The sequence below is a fragment of the Pseudophryne corroboree genome, chromosome 1 (genome assembly GCF_028390025.1).
Source record: "Pseudophryne corroboree isolate aPseCor3 chromosome 1, aPseCor3.hap2, whole genome shotgun sequence".
In the NCBI taxonomy this organism is placed as follows: domain Eukaryota; kingdom Metazoa; phylum Chordata; class Amphibia; order Anura; family Myobatrachidae; genus Pseudophryne; species Pseudophryne corroboree.
This window is the reverse complement of record NC_086444.1, coordinates 269,963,678-269,984,752: the sequence shown is the minus strand read 5'-3', so window position 1 is coordinate 269,984,752 and position 21,075 is coordinate 269,963,678. Positions and strand designations below refer to the sequence as shown.

At 41.5% G+C, this 21,075-nt stretch overlaps 1 protein-coding gene across 1 annotated transcript in view; it reads right to left on the bottom strand.

The window, feature by feature from the left end:
- Positions 1-21,075, bottom strand: part of ADAMTS19 (ADAM metallopeptidase with thrombospondin type 1 motif 19) — a 512,659-nt gene that overhangs the window by 119,876 nt on the left and 371,708 nt on the right. The window contains exon 14 of the mRNA XM_063964256.1: positions 4,875-5,002. Within this exon, the coding sequence (XP_063820326.1) occupies positions 4,875-5,002 (128 nt within the window). The remainder of the gene's footprint in view (positions 1-4,874; positions 5,003-21,075) is intronic.

Below are 21,075 nucleotides of genomic sequence, written 5' to 3'. Positions count from 1 at the left end.
TGGTCAGCAACATTCTGCACTGTCCTCCTACTATATACTACAATGCAGCACAGATATGGAGCATTTTTCAGGCAGAGAACGTATAATACTGGTGGTCACTGGTCAGCAAAACTCTGCACTGTCCTCCTACTATATAATACTGCTGGTCCCCAGTCCCCACAATAAAGCAATTAGCACAATGAGCACAGATATTTGCAGCACACTGAGCACAGATATGGAGCGTTTTTCAGGCAGAGAACGTAGATATTTGCAGCACACTGAGCACAGATATTTGCAGCACACTGAGCACAGATATTTGCAGCACACTGAACATAGAAACTGAAAGGACGCCAGCCACGTCCTCTCACGATCATCTCCAATGCACGAGTGAAAAATGGCGGCGACGCGCGGCTCCTTATACAGAATACGAATGTCGTGAGAATCCGACCGCGGGATGATGACGTTCGGGTGCGCTCGGGTTAACCGAACAAGGCGGGAGGATCCGAGTCTGCTCGGACCCGTGCAAAAAAGGGTGAAGTTCGGGGGGGTTCGGATCCCGAGGAACCGAACCCGCTCATCACTACTGTGAATGATTATGTACATGTGTTTTCTTAGTTTTTTATTTTTAAAGAATCTAAAAAAAACTTTTCATGTTGTCTTTATGGGGTATTGTGTGTAGAATTTTGAGGGGAAAAAATAAATGTATTCCATTTTGGAATAAGCCTGTAACATAAAATGCGTAAAAAGTGAAGCACTGTGAATACTTTCCGGATGCACTGTATATTTACATTTGCTTAGCCCCCCACAAAGTGGTCGATGCTGCTGCTGTCCCTGAGTCTCTCAAATTTTCTACACATAGCAACAACAATCTCCAGTACTCTTGTATTTTGTAATGGAATGTAGCAAGTATAATACTGCGCTAGACTTGGATTTGCAGCTTGATATAACGCAATAGTAGGGGGGCACAAATTTGGCGATTTGTCATACACATAACAGACACTGACAAATAGTACTGGCTCCCCGTAGCCTTTGCCGTCACAGGCAGTATGGAAAGGTGCAGATCTGCCCAGCTATAGTGGCATCGCACCCACATCCCGCCAGCACCTCACTATGTGCCTCCACATCCCCCGACACCTCACTATGTGCCCACTTATCCCCTGTCAGCTGTCACTGCACTATGTGCCACACATCTCCCAACACCTCACTATGGGGGTGATTCAGATATGATCGTAGATGTGCTAAATTTAGCACATCTACAATCAGTTTCTCTGACATGCTGCAGCAATCCAGTCTGAATCAGGCCCCACTGCACTATGTGCCCCAACATCACCTGACACCTCACTATGGGGGTCATTCCGAGTTGTTCGCTCGTTGCCGATTTTTGCTATACTGCGATTAGTCGCTTACTGCGCATGCGCAAGGTTCGCATAGCGCATGCGCTTAGTTATTTTACACAAAAGTTAGGTATTTTACTCATGGCGTAACAAAGCATTTTCATCGTTCTGCTGATCGGTGAGTGATTGACAGGAAGTGGGTGTTTCTGGGCGGAACCTGACCGTTTTCTGGGAGTGTGCGGAAAAACGCAGGCGTTTCAGGGAAAAACGCGGGAGTGGCTGGAGAAACGGGGGAGTGTCTGGCCGAACGCTGGGTGTGTTTGTGACGTCAAACCAGGAACGAAACTGACTGAACTGATCGCAATGTAGGAGTAAGTCTGGAGCTACTCAGAAACTGCTAAGAATTTTCTATTCTCAATTCTGCTAATCTTTCGTTCGCAATTCTGCTATGCTAAGATACACTCCCAGAGGGCGGTGGCTTAGCATGTGCAATGCTGCTAAAAGCAGCTAGCGAGCGAACAACTCGGAATGAGGGCCTATGTGCCGCCACATACCCCGACATCCCCCGACACCTCATTACGTGCCCCCACATCCCCCGTCACCTCACTATATGTCCCCACATACCTCGAAAACTATGTGCCCCCACATTTCCCGACATCCCACTACGTGCCGCCACATCCCCCGACACCTAACTACATGTCCCCACATCCCCCAACACTTCACTACGTGCCCCCACATCCTCTGACTGCATTACTGCTCACCGATGGGCCAATATAGAATTAAAGTCAGCCACAATCACTCCTGTATTATATATACAGAACAAAGGGCCTAATTCAGACCTGATCTCAAAAAAAAAAAATCTTTCTCTAATAGGCAAAACCAAGTGCACTGCAGGTGGTGCTGATGTAACATGTGCAGAGACAGTTAGATTTGGGTGGGTTATATTGTTTCTGTGCAGGGTAAATACTGGCTGCATTTTTTTTACACTGCAAATTAGATTTCAGTTTGAACACACCCCACCCAAATCTAACTCTCTCAGCACATGTTAGATTGTGCCAAACTGCTAACAAATTTGCTGCTGCGATCAACTCTTAAATTACCCCCATGGTTTTTTGCCCATTAGAGAAAAATGTCGCTGTTGCGATCAGGTCTGAATTAGGCCCTAAATGCAGGTATTCATTGGTAGGCCACTTTGTGTGTATCTACAGATGTGCCCTCTCTGTTCGCGTTTGCCACGTGTATGCACATTGTAGGTGCAATTATTTGTGCCCGCATGTGACTCAGCCGTGGGAGTGTGTGCACCATGCAAATCTATGCATCACGGGTGCATATGCAATGCCCTTGCACACTTATGGGGACGTAATAGTCATGGGAAAGGAGTTGGGTTTGCCACAGCTAGCAGCAAAGATGAGCAGTTACTCATCTGCATGCATATCCATATTCATGACCCTCTTCACACACTTATCACTATCAGAGCACAGCAGCAAAAAACACATGGATCTCTGCGAATAACCAACTCTGTACAGCTCACAATGGGGGTTTAAACATTTGGGGGCAGCGCAAAATGCTGCCTTAAGGTGCGCTGTGGTCAGCGGGAACCACAGCGCACTTTCATACATCTGCCCCAATGTCTCCAACACGCTCTTGCTGAAGCCCTGTTATCACCCAGTTACACCTGTTCAGTCACATGTGGAGATGAAACAGAATTGCGCATGACTATCACCCATGATATGTGCTCCTGGCTATGGGGAATGAGCAGTCGAAAACACACACTGGCCTCAGGGTCTTCTCACCCTTACAAACTAACATGATTTTTGCACATCACAGGAGGAACCAGAGATTAGGCATTGGCTGACTTTCAAAGGGATGCCATCATACCATCTAAACACACTTATACAGGAAATCCCATGCATAAAGATGAGTCCTGATACACTGTGGCTTCAGTCGTGTCTCACAGATCCTCTCAGTGAGCTAGGTCCCAGGTAACGTGGCCGTGCAGAGCATCTTTCTTGCTCAAAATGTGCATCACACAGAAGTAGCCACGCTCATCGCGGTTGCATCTGCGGTAGACGGACGCTGTGCCAAGCTGCATATTCAGTCACTCCATCCATTGCAAAAGGGGAACATGCACATCTAACAAGGCGCGACTTCGCCAAGATGTAGCCACGGTGAACTTGGCTACATCTGTATTTGCATTAATAAAACAACTGTAAGCAACAAAACCACTATGCTAGCTTGCACTTATCAAAGTAATGTGCAACATTTGTACATCTGTGTGCGACTGAGACTACATTTGTATACACAAAGTGCTACCATGTGCAGGAGCTGCAGCTTTTTCCCCATGCCAAGTTTCATTGTGATTTATATGCAACTTTGCACTTGTTTCAAACTAATTCCTGTGTGGTTAAAATCGCAGCAAAGAGTCTCTAGTACACTGTGAGTGGTGTTTCGCTGTGTCTATGATGCAAATAAGACACCAAAAGGGACATGTACTAAGCGATGATAAAAGTGGAGAAGTGGCCTACGGCAACCAATCAGCTGCTCTGTATACATTTATAGTATACAAATTCTAAATGTTACGCCAATGCTGATTGGTTGCCATGGGTCACTTTTCCACTGGCTCACTTATCCACTTTTATCAGTGCTTAGTATATGTCCCCCTAAGGGGTCTCTGTACTAAGCCTTGGAGAGAAATAAAGTGGACGGAGATAAAGTACCGACCAACCATCTACTGTCATTTTCAAACACAGCCTGTAACATGCCAATACCAATGCAACTAAAAGTGCAAAATGTACAAACATAACACAAGAAATAAAGATAGTCGTCATATTCTCATAGGTTAAGATATAATGAGGCTCTAATACGCAATAGAAAAACAGTAGCATTACTATTATGGGGTTGGGTCAAACATGATCATTTGCATTGATAAGAGTCCAGTAAATGTATTATGTATGATTTTCTCATTAAACATATCTGCTCTGATACCTTCCCAAAAACAAAGCATATCCCCCCATCAGCATATCATTCATTTACTTTTCTAGATTTAAGGTGCGACACATCGTTTAAAAGTTAAATGGGATGTGTGTGGAAATGTAAACGATGAGATGTGCGCATTGCCTCCTCATATCTCTTGAACATATAGAAAAATCTGAGGAGGTGGCGAACAATGGTGGCAGAATGGCCCCGCTCAACCCCCCCCCCCCCCCCCCGCCTCTCCATCGCTCGTCGTTGCTGGAATCGCCAAGTGTGTGTGCATTTGCAGATGCCAGCACCCAGCCAGGCGCCTTTGCTCGTGATGTTCCGCTGGAGGACACATCCGTGTGTGGGGGCCTTATGTCACATAGGGGTCTATTTACTAAGCCTTGGATGGAGATAAAGTCGCTGGAGATAAAGTACCAGCCAATCGGCTCCTAACTGCCATGTCACAGGCTGTGTTTGAAAAGTGACAGTCAGGAGTCGATTGGCTGGTACTTTATATCCAGCGACTTTATCTCCATCCAAGGCTTAGTAAATAGACCCCTTAGTTCTAAATGAAGTTAGATAATTTTGCATGCACTTTACCTGGCATCTACCATTTGAGCACATGTCCAGTCCATTTTGTCCACAGGAAGTTCCATCTAGTGTTTTTTCTGCCACCATAACAGGCTGATCCTTTCCCAGAGCAGAACAGAAAAGTGCACAGGGTTTATCTAAAAATGAAAATCATAATCATTCATATCAGATCAGTATCCATAACATGCTCAACAAGGTATAAAGAGCATCAAAACCTTTCTATCTGTTGCTATGACGGAAGGGTAAATTTACATGGCGTATTTAAAAATGGTGTCAATTTTTTGGCCATAGCAATGGGTTGGACCCTGTCTCATAGGGGTATGGGTCATTGGGTCGACCAAACTTAGATCGACACTCATTAGGTCAACCACTGAAGGTCAACATTGCCATTAGGTCGACATGGGCGTTAGGTCGACATGTACTAGGTCGACAGGTCAAAAGGTCGACATGAGTTTTCTTGACTGTTTTTGGTGTCCTTTTCTCCGTAAAGTGATGGGGAACCCAAATTAGTGCACTGTGTCCCCTCGCATGGCGAGCGAGCTTCGGGAGAGGTGCCTCGCTTCGCTCGGCACAGGTCGCCATTCCTAATCATAGTCCACGTCAATCGTTAAGTATGTAAAAATCAAAAAAATTAAGAAAAAAAATGTGAAAAAACTAATGTCAACCTTTTGACCTGTCGACCTACTACATGTCGACCTAGCGGTCATGGCGACCTAATGCATGTCGACCTGATGGCAATGTCGACCTTTAGTGGTTGAACTAATGAGTGTTGACCTAAGTTGGGTCGAGCTAACGACCATATCCCATCTCATAGAGTGTTTGCAACAAAGTTGTCACATGGTAAATGTAAGAAGTTTTCCACTTACATGAAAATGTGGCCAATAACAGTACTTCTTCAATGGAAACAATTCTAACTAATTAGAATGTAATTTACTTATGCTTTCTGTACATAATTGATCACTTATATATTTTTTCCATATGTATATTCCCAGTATTGCTCTGTGTTTGTAGTAGAGTTTGTTACACATATACGGGTATCCGTTTGGATGATCAACCACTATTGGTCGACATTGACATGGTCAACATGGACACATGGTCGACATATGAAAATGGTCGACACATAAAAAGGTCAACACATGAAATGGTCAACATGAGTTTTTCACATTTTTTTTCTTTTTGGGAACTTTTCCATACTTTACGATCCACGTGGACTACGATTGGGAACGGTAATCTGTGGCGAGCGCAATGGTAGCGGAGCGAGCCACCTTGCCCGAAGCATGGCGAGCGAAGCGAGCCATGAGAGGGGACGCGGTGCACTAATTGGGGTTCCCCGTCACTTTACGCAGAAAACGGCACCCAAAAAGTAAAAAACACATGTCGACCATTTCATGCGTCGACCATTTTCAAGTGTCGACCATTTGTCCACGTCGAACATACCAATGTCGACCAATAGTGGTCGACCTAATGACTGTCGACCATAACATGGTCAACCTAATGACTGTCGACCATAACATGGTCGACCTAATGACTGTCGATCATAACATGGTCAACCATTCATACCAGAACCATCCACCCTTACATACTATACTAGAGATGTGCGGTGGGCATTTTTCGTGTTTTGTGTTGTGGTTTTGGTTCTAATTCCACTTTCGTGTTTTGTTTTTGGCTTGGTTTTGCCAAAACCACCCTTTCGTATTTTGGTTTTGGATCTGGATGATTTTTTAAATAAACATAAAAATGGCTAAAATCACAGAATTTGGGGGTAATTTTGATTCTATGGTATTATTAACATTCATTTCCACTCATTTCCAGTCTATTCTGAACACCTCAAACCTCACAATATTGTTTTTAGGCCAAAAGGTTGCACCGAGGTTGCTGGATGACTAAGATAAGCGACACAAGTGGACAACACAAACACCTGGTCCATCTAGGAGTGGCACTGCAGTGTCAGACAGGAGGGCAGATATAAAAAAAGGCCCCAAACAGCATCTCATGCAAAGATGTAGAAGAGGTGCAAAGAGGTAGCCGTATGACTAAGCCAAGCGACACAAACAATTGGCCGATCTAGGAGTTGCACTGCAGTGGCAGACAGGAGGGCACTTTTCAAAAACTAGGCCCCAAACAGCACCTCATGCAAAGATGTAGAAGAGGTGCAATGAGGTAGCTGTCTGACTAAGCCAAGCAACACAAACAATTGGCCCATCTAGGAGTGGCTCTGCAGTGGCAGACAGGAGGGCACTTTTCAAAAACTAGGCCCCAAACAGCACCTCATGCAAAGATGTAGAAGAGGTGCAATGAGGTAGCTGTCTGACTAAGCCAAGCAACACAAACAATTGGCCCATCTAGGAGTGGCTCTGCAGTGGCAGACAGGATGACACTTTTCAAAAACTAGGCCCAAAACAGCACGTCATGCAAAGATGTAGAAGTGGTGCAATGAGGTAGCTGTATGACTAAGTCAAGCGACACAAACAATTGGCCCATCTAGGAGTGGCACTGCAGTGGCAGACAGGAGGGCAGATATAAAAAAAAAAGGCCCCAAACAGCACCTCACGCAAAGATGTAGAAGAGGTGCAATGAGGTAGCTGTCTGAGTAAGCCAAGTGACACAAACAATTCCCACTGGAATTATACAGCAATATCACTGGAAATATACGGCAGTATCACTGGAATTATATGGCAGTACCACTGGACATATACGGAAGTGTAAGACAGGATGGCACTGTAAAAAAATAGCCCCCAAACAGCACATGATGCAAAGAAGAAAAAGAGGTGCAAGATGGAATTGTTCTTGGGCCCTCCCACCCACCCGAATTGTTCTTGGGCCCTCCCACCCACCCTTATGTTGTATGAACAGGACAGGCACACTTGAACAAACCAATCATTTCAGCGACAGGGTCTGCCACACAACTGTGGCTGAAATGACTGGTTTGTTTGGGCCCACACCAAAAAAGAAGCAATCAATCTCTCCTTGCACATACTGGCTCTACAGAGGCAAGATGTTGACCTCATCCTCATCCTCTGATTCCTCACCCCTTTCACTGTGTACATCCCCCTCCTCACAGAGTATTAATTCATGCCCACTGGAATCCACCATCACAGGTCCCTGTGTACCTTCTGGAGACAATTGCTGGCCGATGTCTTCCTGGAGGAATTTATAATTCAGTATGATGAACATTTTGTGGAAGAAACCTCCTACGCCGATCGCTGACAAGGTTACCGGCTGCACTAAACACTCTTTCGGAGTACACACTGGAGGCTTTAAACTTAGGATCGAGCACGGTGGCCAAAATGTAGTACTCTGATTTCAACAGATTGACCACCCTTGATTCCTGGCAAAGAGAATGAAGGGCTCCATCCACAAGTCCCACATACTTAGTGCAATCGCTCCATCTTAGCTCCTGCTACAATTTCTCTAACTGCTTCTGAAAAAGCCTGATGAGGGGAATGACCTGACTCAAGCTGGCAGTGGCTGATCTGACTTCACGTGTGGCAAGCTCGAAGGGTTGGAGAACCTTGTGCAAGATGGAAATCATTCTCCACTGCACTTAGTAGACAACTTTGATGGAATTGCATCATCAATGTCATGACTGGTGACAGCAGCAGCTTCAGCACCAGTACTGGGAACTGGAAGTGGTTCCTGATCTTGCACTAATTTTTCCTCCAAATTTTTGTTCTCCATTTTTACAGGACAGCACCCCCTTATTATTACAGCATACAAAACACAGTGCCCATTTATTTACACAGCACCCCTTTAATTTTACAGCACACAAGACAGGGCCAGTGTACATTTATTTTAACAACAGCACCCCTGAATTTTTACAGCATACAAGACAGGGCCTGTGTACTTTTATTTTAACAATAGCACCCCTGTATTTTTATAGCATACAAGACAGGGCCAGTGTACCTTTATTTTAACAACAGCGCCCCTGTATTTGGGCCAGTGTACTTTTATTTTAACAACAGCACCCCTGTATTTTTACAGAATACAAGACAGGGCCTATATACTTTTATTTTAACAACAGCACCCCTGTATTTTTATAGCATACAAGACAGGGCCAGTGTACTTTTGATTTAACAACAGCACCCCTGTATTTGGGCCAGTGTACTTTTATTTTAACAACAGCACCCCTGTATTTAGGCCAGTGTACTTTCATTTTAACAACAGTACCTCTGTATTTTTGCAGCATACAAGACAGGATTAGTGTACTTTTATTTTAACAACAGCACCCCTGTATTTGGGCCAGTGTACTTTTATTTTAATAACAGCACCCTGTATTTTTAAAGCATACAGGATAGGGCCAGTGTGATTTTATTTTAACAACAGCACCACTGAATTTTTACAGCATACAAGACAGGGCCAGTGTACATTTATTTTCACAGCACCCCTGAATTTTTACAGCATACAAGACATGTCCAGCACCCCTGTATTTTCACAGCACCCATGCACAGTGAATATCAATTATCAATTATAACTTGCTATAGAATATCAATGGATATCACACTTGGGACGAAACACTTTTTTATACACTCACTGTGACCTCTTATATAAGGAGGAGACTGTAAAAGAACATCTATACATCTGTACATCAAATCAAAAATTGTCCTTGGAGATGTCGCTCCCTTCTGTTCTTAATGTTCCTCAGCAAAAGAAAAAAATACAATTTTTTTTGTTTTTATACACATTTCCAACATTTGTGTTTAGATAGTGTAAAGAGAAAAAGAGTGTGGACCAATCACCTCCTTACTACCCCTCTTATTGCTCCCATTACCTTAAGAAAACCTCAAACTTAATCGGTAAAATGGTTTTAGTTAGAATAAAAGGATAGATGTCTGTAACCATTAAGAAGTATGCCCCCTGTGGAGATATGATTACCTTCCTAATATCGCCAGAATGAGGATAAACAGCATACATTTGTTCCCAAGGCAAACAGCAAGCAAACAAATCCCCTTTTTACTCCAAAGTAGGCAGTCCGCATTCCTCAGGCACAGGAAGTCAAATGCTTTCCACGTGGGGTCCTCCCTCCGGATGGCAACGCGTATCGGTTTCCCTTCATCAGGCCTCGGAATGAGCACTACCTACTTTGGAGTAAAACCGGGACTCTAATTTATGCGCTAGTCTGATTTTTCAATCAGACAAATAGTCATCTGGAGTCTTTGAAGTGGATTCATTTAACAAAGGGGATTCATTTGCTTGCTGTTTGCCTTGGTAACAAATTTATGCTGTATATCCTCATTCTGGGGATATTAGGAAGGTAATCATATCTCCACAGGGGTGTACTTCTTAATGGTTGCGGACATCTATCATTTCATTCTAACTAAAATGCTTTTACCTCTATTAAGTTTGAGGTTTTCTTAAGGTAATTGGAGCAATAAGAGGGGTACTAAGGAGGTGATTGGGCCCCACTCTTTTTCTCTTTCCATGATCTAAACACAGGTGTTGGAATTGTGTATAAAAACAAATTACACTATGTTGTGTATTTTTTATTTTGCTGAGGAACATTAAGAACAGAAGGGAGCGCCATCTCCAAGGACAATTTCTGAATGCTGTATCTAAGAGATTGGTGATATCTTTATCTTTGGAGGCTGCACCAATTACTTCTGTTTGGGAGCGCTGTAATAAGTATCAACTTCTTTTATCTGTATCTCAACATCAGTAGTGAATTTTAAATTGTTGTTAACATCAGGAAGAATTTCCTACTTTGAAATGTCTATGTGATTATGGACTGATGTTATATTTTATGATTTTTATAATAAATTGTATTAGCATAATACACTGTCTAACACTAATCCTCATAACATATTTTATTTAATCTGAGGATATATGAAACCTCTGTAATAGGGTAACAAGTGTATATTTTTGTATATATATATATATATATATATATATATATATACATACATACACACACACACACACACACACACACACACACACACAAGCACACATATGTATGTATAAAAAGAAAAAGTTCAGGCACTCGAAGGGTACTTGATAAGAACTCATCATGAACAAAGTGAATAAAGACAATTAATAAACCCACATTAAGACAATGTTATGTGTGTAATATTTCTGAATGTGAACTATATTAATTTCTCTAATCACGGTAACCCTAACCATTGCTGCAGGCATATTCTGTTGTTTATGACATTAATATGCCCTATGGGAAAGTCACAGGACCAATGCTGCTTTTCATGCCCTTACTGACCTTTCACTCCATAAACATTATTATGGCATGTTGCTGTGAACCCACACATGCTTGTTGCACTTTACAAATCATCTGGAATCTCATAAACACATACTATTCTCAACACTTAAATAGCAAATGAAAAAGAAACAACAAAAATGGGAAACATTCAAGACTAAATATTGTCTGTCTCCACCACTAAAACGTATAAGTACATAACAATTCCTGCATGACCAATACATAGAGAAATATAATTGAAGAAGTAAACATGATAAGTACTGGAAGGTGACACTGAATTTGGGTCTGATTCTGAGTTGGGAGTAAAACAAGTAACTGCACCTTGGCAGAACCCTGCTGCACTGCAGATGGAGCAAATACAGTATAAATGTGCAGAGAGATTTTGATTTGAGAGGGGTATGTCCAAACTGAAATCTAAATTGCTTTGTATAAATAAAGCTGTCCATGATTTGTGGTCTTTACTCCCAACTTGGCATCAGGTGCTAGAGTATGGCCTTAGTTTTCTCAGAGCAGCTGCCTCTACATAAATACAAATGCTGGAAAAGATTAAATGTAAACACAGAACAATGTATAGATGATGATAATGCTTCTCCATCTCTCCCTCCTAAGACTACCATAACAAAGCGTAAAATTGAGGCTATTGACACCACTTCCCTATCCTCCCTGGCCCTCATTCCGAGTTGATCGGTCGCAAGGCGAATTTAGCAGAGTTACACACGCTAAGCCGCCGCCTACTGGGAGTGTATCTTAGCATCTTAAAATTGCGACCGATGTATTCGCAATATTGCGATCACAAACTACTTAGCAGTTTTAGAGTAGCTTCAGACTTACTCTGCCTGTGCGATCAGTTCAGTGCTTGTCGTTCCTGGTTTGACGTCACAAACACACCCAGCGTTCGCCCAACCACTCCCCCGTTTCTCCGGCCACTCCTGCGTTTTTTCCGGAAACGGTAGCGTTTTCAGCCACACGCCCATAAAACGCCGTGTTTCCGCCCAGTAACACCCATTTCCTGTCAATCACATTACGATCGCCGGAGCGAGGAAAAAGCCGTGAGTAAAAATACTTTCTTCATAGCAAAGATACTTGGCGCAGTCGCAGTGCGAATATTGCGCATGCGCACTAAGCGGAATTTCACTGCGATGCGATGAAAAATACCAACCGAACGACTCGGAATGAGGGCCCCTGTTTGACTCACTCCTCTCTCCTATTCTCTCTCTCTCTACTGCCCTGAACAAGCTACTTCCCTATACAATGCATCCCTTACCTCTGTTCTTGACTCTTTTGCCCCACCGACCACTATTCACCCTCGCAGATCGACACCTCAACCCTGGCACACCAAATACACCAGATATCTGCTAAAATGCTCAATTACCGCTGAGCGACAGTGGAGGAAATCATGCTCTAAGGCTGACTTCCTCCACTACAAATTTATGCTCTCATCATATAGTACTTTGCTGCCATTTCCCTCTCTAAACAAACTTACTTCAGAAACCTCATCTCCTCCAAATCCTCACACCACTGGCGCCTCTTTGCCACTGTCCACTTGCTCCTCTGCCCACCCCCGCCTCAACTCCCTCTTCACTCTCTGCTCTTAACTTTGCAACCTACTTCACATCCAAAATTGACTTCATTCGTCAGCACATAACATCCCACCAGAAAATGAGAAACCCCCTCCGCCATTCCCCGAACCCCCCTCTCCTTCCCTCCTACCAACTCTGACATATTTCTTCCCTGTATCTGGAGAGGAAGAAATGGTCCTCATCCAGTCCTCACCCCCTTCCACCACCCCACTTGACCTAATTCCCTCCCACCTTCTCTGCTTCCTCTCTTTTTCTGTGTATTCCCATCTTGCCCATCTAATCAATCTCTCACTCTCATCAGGCACTGTCCCCTCTGCCTTCAAGCATGCACTTGTCTCCCCTATTGTTAAAAAACCTACCCTTGATCCAACCACTCTTACCAACTACCGACCCATCTCTCTACTTCCTTTTGCCTCCAAATTCCTTAAGCGAATTGTCTACAACCGCCTCACTGTTTATCTTTTCTCCCATTCACTGCTTGACCCTTTCCAGTCTGGTTTGCATCCTTTGCACTCCAATGAGACTGCCCTCACGAAAGTCTGCAATGACCTCCTTGCTGTTAAATCCAAGGGCCACTACTCTCTTGACCTCCCTGCTGCTTTTGACACTGTGGACCACCCTCTCCTCCTGCAAACCCTTTACTCTCTTAATCTGCATGATACTGCCTTCTCCTGACTGTGCTCCTAACTTTCTGACCTTTCCTTCTCTGTCTCCTATCATGACTCCACCTCCCCCCCTTCCTCTACCAGTAGGTGTCCCCCAAGGTTCTGATCTTCAGCCTCTCCTTGTTTCTCTCTACATATCCTCAGATGAGCTCATTAGCTCATTTTTTGACTTACAATATTATCTCTACACTGATGATACTCAAATCTACCTTTCCTCCCCTGACCTCTCCCCTGCTCTCCTCACTTGTATCTCCAACTGTCTCTCTGATATCTCTTCATGAATGTCCCAGTGCTTTCTTAAACTTAATATGTCTAAGACTAAGCTGATCATCTTCCCTCCCTCCCGCATAACCTCACCTTCCACAATTTCATTATCCATTGATGGCACTACTATCTCCTCTAGCCCCCAAGTGTGCTGTCTTAGAGTAATCCTTGACTCCTCCCTATCCTTCAAATCACACATTCAGTACCTCTAACAAACCTGCCATTTCCATCTCAAAAACATCTCCAGGATCAGACCCTTTCGCACCCAGGACGCTACTAAAACCCTCATCCACTCACTTGTCATCTCCAGATTGCACTACTGTAATCTCCTATCTGGCCTACCTGAAAAACGCCTCTCTCCACTCCAATCTATCCTCAATGCTGTGGCCTGTCTCATTTTCCTCACCAAACGTACTATATCCACCTTCCGTCTCATGCAAGACCTTCCCTGGCTACCCTTCCCATTCAGAATCCAATTCAAGATTCTCACACTCACCTACAAAGCCCTAACCCACTCTTCTCCCTCTTACATCTCTGACCTTATCAATCTTTACATTTCCACCCATCCTCTTCGCTCTGCTAATGCACGCCGTCTCTCCTGCCAACTGATCACTTCCTTGCACACCTACCTCCAAGATTTTGCATGTGCTGCTCCCTATCTCTGGAATTCTCTTCCTCTCCCCATTCAACTCTCCACCTCTCTACAAAACTTCAAACGGGCTCTCAAGACCCACTTCTTCACCAAACTCAGCCAACTCTCCTCCTAACCCTCTTGTCTATGCTCACTGTCTACCCCTCCTGTGTCACCCTGGTCTGTCAGCCCTTCACATTTTAGATTGTAAGCTTGCAAGAGCAGGACCTTTTTCCTCATGTGTCTTTCCTTTTTTTACTTACACTATCTTATACTCCATATGCTCTTTCATGGCACCTAACCCCTGGTGTTCAATACCTGTCCTATATTGTCTTGAACTGTAAGTGCTGTTTTCTTGTTTGCTCATTTGATTATGTACTGTGTAATGGGCACTGCAGATCCATTGTGGCGCAATATAAATAAAGGATAATAATAATAATAATAATAATATACAATCAACTGTGACTGACTAGTAAAGCTGGGTAAACACTAAAAAAGATAATAGATGATACAAAGCAATAGGGTGCAGCATGGGACTCTGAGTCATCAGAAGACAAGATATGAAGTAATTTACATAATGAACAAAATAATGAAATCCGGCCCATTATCATTAATACCCCTATAACATGAAAATTCCAGGTCCGGCCCGGAACGGACCTCGTTCACACCATGGCTCCGACCCAAGTTACTTTTGGGTAAGTGCTGTTTACACAGCACATTGGTCTAGTGTTAACTGTTCTACTGGTGCTTCTAGATGATATATATACAAGCACTGGTGATCCGGATCTTCCTATACTGTAAACTGCCCCATTACACTGGTCATTCCCAAATCCAACCCAGGTCTCTACCCGAGTTGGATCCCCGGTTTACTTGACCCATTTTAACAGGAACCCTTTCACTCCGAGCTGCAACCCGGGTTATCCGGCAATAACCCTGGTCAAATTGGCGGCGTGAAAAGGGTATAAGAGGGTCACATAATTATGTAATACATACTATCAAAGCAAAATAAACAAACATATGGGTAAAAAAAATACATATTCAGCGATAGATGTGGGTTTACCTACTAATGCAGAAAAAAAGCTGTAAAATGAATTAAATATATATTTCAAATAATTGCAATATGTTTCTATAACTATTTTAGTCTGCGGCTCCATGCATGGTATGTTTTATCTGAGGTAACTTCTATAGCAGTTATTTCAGAGTAAGGAAATCCCTACAGCAAGAAGAATAACAGACCTTTGTGTGTTATTACAGATAAATATACTAGAGTGAATGGGCCATAAAATGTTTAGTACAAGTAAGAATAGCTAAGAATACTTCCGGCTTTGCAGTTACTGTTGTCATTAAAATGTTGCCATTGCTATTACTTTACACGGGTGTCATTTCAGGTTGAACTGACATATTTTCCAGATTGTGTTTTTTTTATAGTGAAGTGTGTCTAAATACAGCATATATCATTTAGTTCATATCTACACAAGTGGTCTAGCTGAACAGTGCTGAGTTGAAAATTTCCACTACTGTATGTTCTGTTACTTTTGGTTTATTACCCTGCATTAAGTAACACATGTACAGTATATAGCTCTTTCATTGCTGTTAAACTATTGAGGGTAGATCATCAGCTTTATACAAATGTTTCTATTTTCTTAAAGCTTATAATTGCGTTCACGTCTGTTCTAAAATCCGAGTTCTAATAGCCGTACATCAGATAGAGAAAGTCGTAAACACGTACTAACATCTCTGTGGGTGTTCAGAAAAGGATCTATAACTACTATTTTATTAAAACATTTGTTTTATTCCATATGTTGAATGTGCTTAACCCAAACGATCAAGTGAAGTGATTGCTTTCATATGGAAAAATGTACATTTGGAAATCTGTGCATATTTTACAGGCAGCAGCGCTATAACTTCTAGTGCTGAACTCTAATGGGACATATAAAATATGAAAAGTGAAATTTTGTATTCTTGAAAGAGTTTTTTTCATTCTTCCTGAAAGACTACTCCACAAGCCAGGAGACTTTTGATTAGATGTGAGCAAATTAGTAGCTATGAATTCTTATAAAGTTTCATAATTCTAATATATAGAAATATATACTGGTGTCAGGGAAGTATTAAATGTGCAGTTTCCGTTCGGGCCATCTCCTCTGTAGTCTGCAGGTAGCAGACTCTGAGCACTAGGGTCACTAGTAGACCCTAGCACAGTGACCGAGTCTATGACACATGTGCAAGTCTCCGGGAAAATGGAGCAGTGGCCATTTTATCGGTGCTTTTCCTACTGCTCATACACAAAACACCGGGAAAATGGCCGCTGCACCATTTTCACAAACGTGGGACTCCAGAGGGGAAGGTATTGAAGAAATGGGTGCAGGGTGTACACTCTACACCCATTGTAGATACGCCACTGACTGGTGGCCATTACTGATGGGTAAATGTGTTAATAATTGATATATCATATCAGAAAATGCAGTGCCTGCTTTACCGATTATTGAGCCAAAGTAGGAATCAGCATATGTATTACTATGAATGGAAAAACATTTGTAGAAATAGTAGTGTGATAACTCACCCTCTTGGGGATTCCAGCCAGCCCTGTAACACATAAGCTGAATAGCGATGCCAAGCAAATGGAGCATGCACAAGTGTCACATCAAACAAGTAGGGAGAGGTACATCTGCACACTTATGAAGGTGTATCAAATTCTTATATAAAGAGAAACTTATAAATCCCCAATAATCGTGTGTCTGGATTAGACTTTTTTCCTCTCTGGGGGTGCGACCCTAATGTAACCAGACTTTTGGACAACATAAAACAGAGAGCTGGAAGAAGGTTATTAAGTTGGGTGCACTGATAAACTTAAATGGATTAATTAATTTATTAAAACTTAGCTTTTATTGCTACCTTTAATATAAGGAAGGTCCCTTTAAGTGGGACACATACAGCAAAATATAGAGGTTAAAATATGACACATACAAACACATAAGTGATAAAGAGAGAAAATGTTGTGTAACAATAGATTTAAAAGGAGGCAACACCAAAATAACTCCTGCAGTTGTATATGATATTAATGTATCATCTGTACCAGGTAATTCCTTATGTAATAATTCTAGGTGTATGCCTGAATATGCCTATGCTATATCTCAATCCTCATAGAGATATACTGTCTATTCATGTAGTATATTCAATGTCTGTCCTGCTGCACACTAATTGTTATGGACCAAGTTATTCCAAATAGTAACTTCACTTGTGTCTAATATCGCACAGAAAAATATTTTTTATTGTTTATATAGGAAAAATGACATAATGTGTCACTTGTATGTTGCTTATTATCTGCTGTGTTTTCTTAAAGAATAAATGGATTGAAAGAGTGACTCAATTAATTTGTCTACTTTATAATAGTATATGTTGTTTTTATACCGTGTCTCGATCAATCTCATAAATATCTTAATGATAGTCGATTGACACAGGAATAGGTCACTGTTGGAATAATAGCACTTGCATGGGTATCATATGCTGTGATCTCTTTGAATAAATCTAATCCAAGAAGATACACAAATAAATTTATCAGGAAACTGTCATTACGTGTCACTCTTGTCTTTATTACACAATAAATTGCTAGTATGTAACTATATTGGAATACTGTGGGTGTTAGTGTTCAAATAAATTTTATATGCTAAGCAGTGTCCAAATGAATGCTACATGCAGCATCAGCTGTTATTCTTGACCAAGGGAGTGTTTCTCTGTCACCTTATGCTGTTTAGAAAAAGGCAACAATTGTTGCAATGATAGCTTAAATGACAGGCTGCTAGGTCTGTAATATAGCAACAATGGTAACAATAGTATAGTTTGTGGCAATATCTCTTGTAATTTATGCCACTAAACTGTGTAAGGAAATCAGACTCAAGTGATCTTATGAATATGCTATGACTGCGATAGGATTTTCATATTAGGCAGTTAATGAGAATAGTCACAGAAATTGAATCTGTTGTGGGTTTGAACCTAAATGTTCCTCCTGATATAGTCTATAGCCCCCTTTTCTGGGTTATACACTTCTTATAGACTGTGTTACTGTTCCTGGCCGCCGTGGCCATAATCATAATTAATATTCCATACTAATCTCTGTGACTACTAGGTAGGCTGCTGGATATACTTGTTCTGATTGTAACAGTATCAATACTCAATGACTAAACATAGGCATATTGGCACATTCTACAACATTTGCATTATTTATAATCGGAGTGAGGTGTGCCCCCGAAACGCCGACGTGCACGTTTCGCTGTACGGGCAGCTTTAACGAAACGTGCACGTCTGCGTTTTGGGGGCACACCTCACTCAGATTATAAATAATGCAAATGTTGTAGAATGTGCCAATATGCCTATGTTTAGTCATTGAGTATTGATACTGTTACAATCAGAACAAGTATATCCAGCAGCCTACCTAGTAGTCACAGAGATTAGTATGGAATATTAATTATGATTATGGCCACGGCGGCCAGGAACAGTAACACAGTCTATAATAAGTGTATAACCCAGCAAAGGGGGCTATAGACTATATCAGGAGGAACATTTAGGTTTAAACCCACAACAGATTCAATTTCTGTGACTATTCTCATTAACTGCCTAATATGAAAATCATATCGCAGTCATAGCATATACATAAGATCACTTGAGTCTGATTTCCTTACACAGTTTAGTGGCATAAATTACAAGAGATATTGCCACAAACTATACTATTGTTACCATTGTTGCTATATTACAGACCTAGCAGCCTGTCATTTAAGCTATCATTGCAACAATTGTTGCCTTTTTCTAAACAGCATAAGGTGACAGAGAAACACTCCCTTGGTCAAGAATAACAGCTGATGCTGCATGTAGCATTCATTTGGACACTGCTTAGCATATAAAATTTATTTGAACACTAACACCCACAGTATTCCAATATAGTTACATACTAGCAATTTATTGTGTAATAAAGACAAGAGTGACACGTAATGACAGTTTCCTGATAAATTTATTTGTGTATCTTCTTGGATTAGATTTATTCAAAGAGATCACAGCATATGATACCCATGCAAGTGCTATTATTCAAACAGTGACCTATTCCTGTGTCAATCGACTATCATTAAGATATTTATGAGATTGATCGAGACACGGTATAAAAACAACATATACTATTATAAAGTAGACGAATTAATTGAGTCACTCTTTCAATCCATTTATTCTTTAAGAAAACACAGCAGATAATAAGCAACATACAATTGACACATTATGTCATTTTTCCTATATAAACAATAAAAGATCTTTTTCTGTGCGGTATTAGACACAAGTGAAGTTACTATTTGGAATAACTTGGTCCATAACAATTAGTGTGCAGCAGGACAAACATTGAATATACTACATGAATAGACAGTATATCTCTATGAGGATTTAGATATAGCATAGGCATATTCAGGCATACACCTAGAATTATTACATAAGGAATTACCTGGTACAGATGATACATTAATATCATATACAACTGCAGGAGTTATTTTGGTGTTGCCTCCTTTTAAATCTATTGTTACACAACATTTTCTCTCTTTATCACTTATGTGTTTGTATGTGTCATATTTTAACCTCTATATTTTGCTGTATGTGTCCCACTTAAAGGGACCTTCCTTATATTAAAGGTAGCAATAAAAGCTAAGTTTTAATACAAGTGTCACATCGCCTGCAACACCTCCTACTGGGAGAATCATTGACATCGTAAACAAAAAAAAAGACATAAAAACATATACAGGTTGAGTATCCCTTATCCAAAATGCTTGGGACCACAGGTATTTTGGATATCGGATTTTTCCGTATTTTGGAATAATTGCATACCATAATGAGATATCATGGTGATGGGACCCTAGTCTAAGCGCAGAATGCATTTATGTTTCATATACACCTTATACACACAGTCTAAAGGTAATTGTATCCAATATTTTTAATAACTTTGGGTATTAAACATAGTGTGTATACATTCACACAATTCATTTATGTTTCATATACACCTTATACACACAGGCTGAAGGTCATTTAATACAATATTTTTAATTACTTTGTGTATTAAACAAAGTTTGTGTACATTGAGCCATCAGAAAACAAAGGTTTCACTATCTACTCTCACTCCAAAAAGTCTGTATTTCGGAATATTCCGTATTTCGGAATATTTGGATATGGGATACTCAACCTGTATTACTAAGCCTTGGACGGAGATAAAGTGGACGGAGATAAAGTACCAGCCAATCAGCTCCTGTCATTTTTCAAACACAGCCTGTGGCATGGCAGTTAGGAGCCGATTGGCTGGTACTTTATCTCCGTTGACTTTATCTCGACCCAAGGCTTAGTAAATAGAACCCATAATCCCTTAAAACAGGGGTTCTGAAACGCGGTCTTGAAGGCACCCCAACAGTCCAGGTATTAAGTTTATCCATGCTTGGCCACAGGTGACTTAATAAGCACGTCAGTCAATTTGATTTAACCATCTGTGCTGACCCATGGATATACCTAAAACCTGGACGGTTTGTGTGCTCTCAAACAGCTCTCAAGTCTCTCCCTTAAAAACACAGGGGCAGATTTATTAAGCCTGGTGAAGTGATAAAGTGGAAGGTGATAACGCACCAGCCAGTCAGCTCCTAACTGTCATTTTTCAAACCCAGCCTGTGACATGGTAGTTAGGAGCTGATTGGCTGGTACTTTATCACAGTGCAAGTTATCACTTCACCAGGCTTAATATATCTGCCCCATAAGCCCTTATACTCCTTACAGCCTCGTCCTTCCCACTGTGGGACAGTTGAAAACAGCAGAATATGACAAAATTATTTCAAGCTGCCTACCGAAATGGTGTTTACTT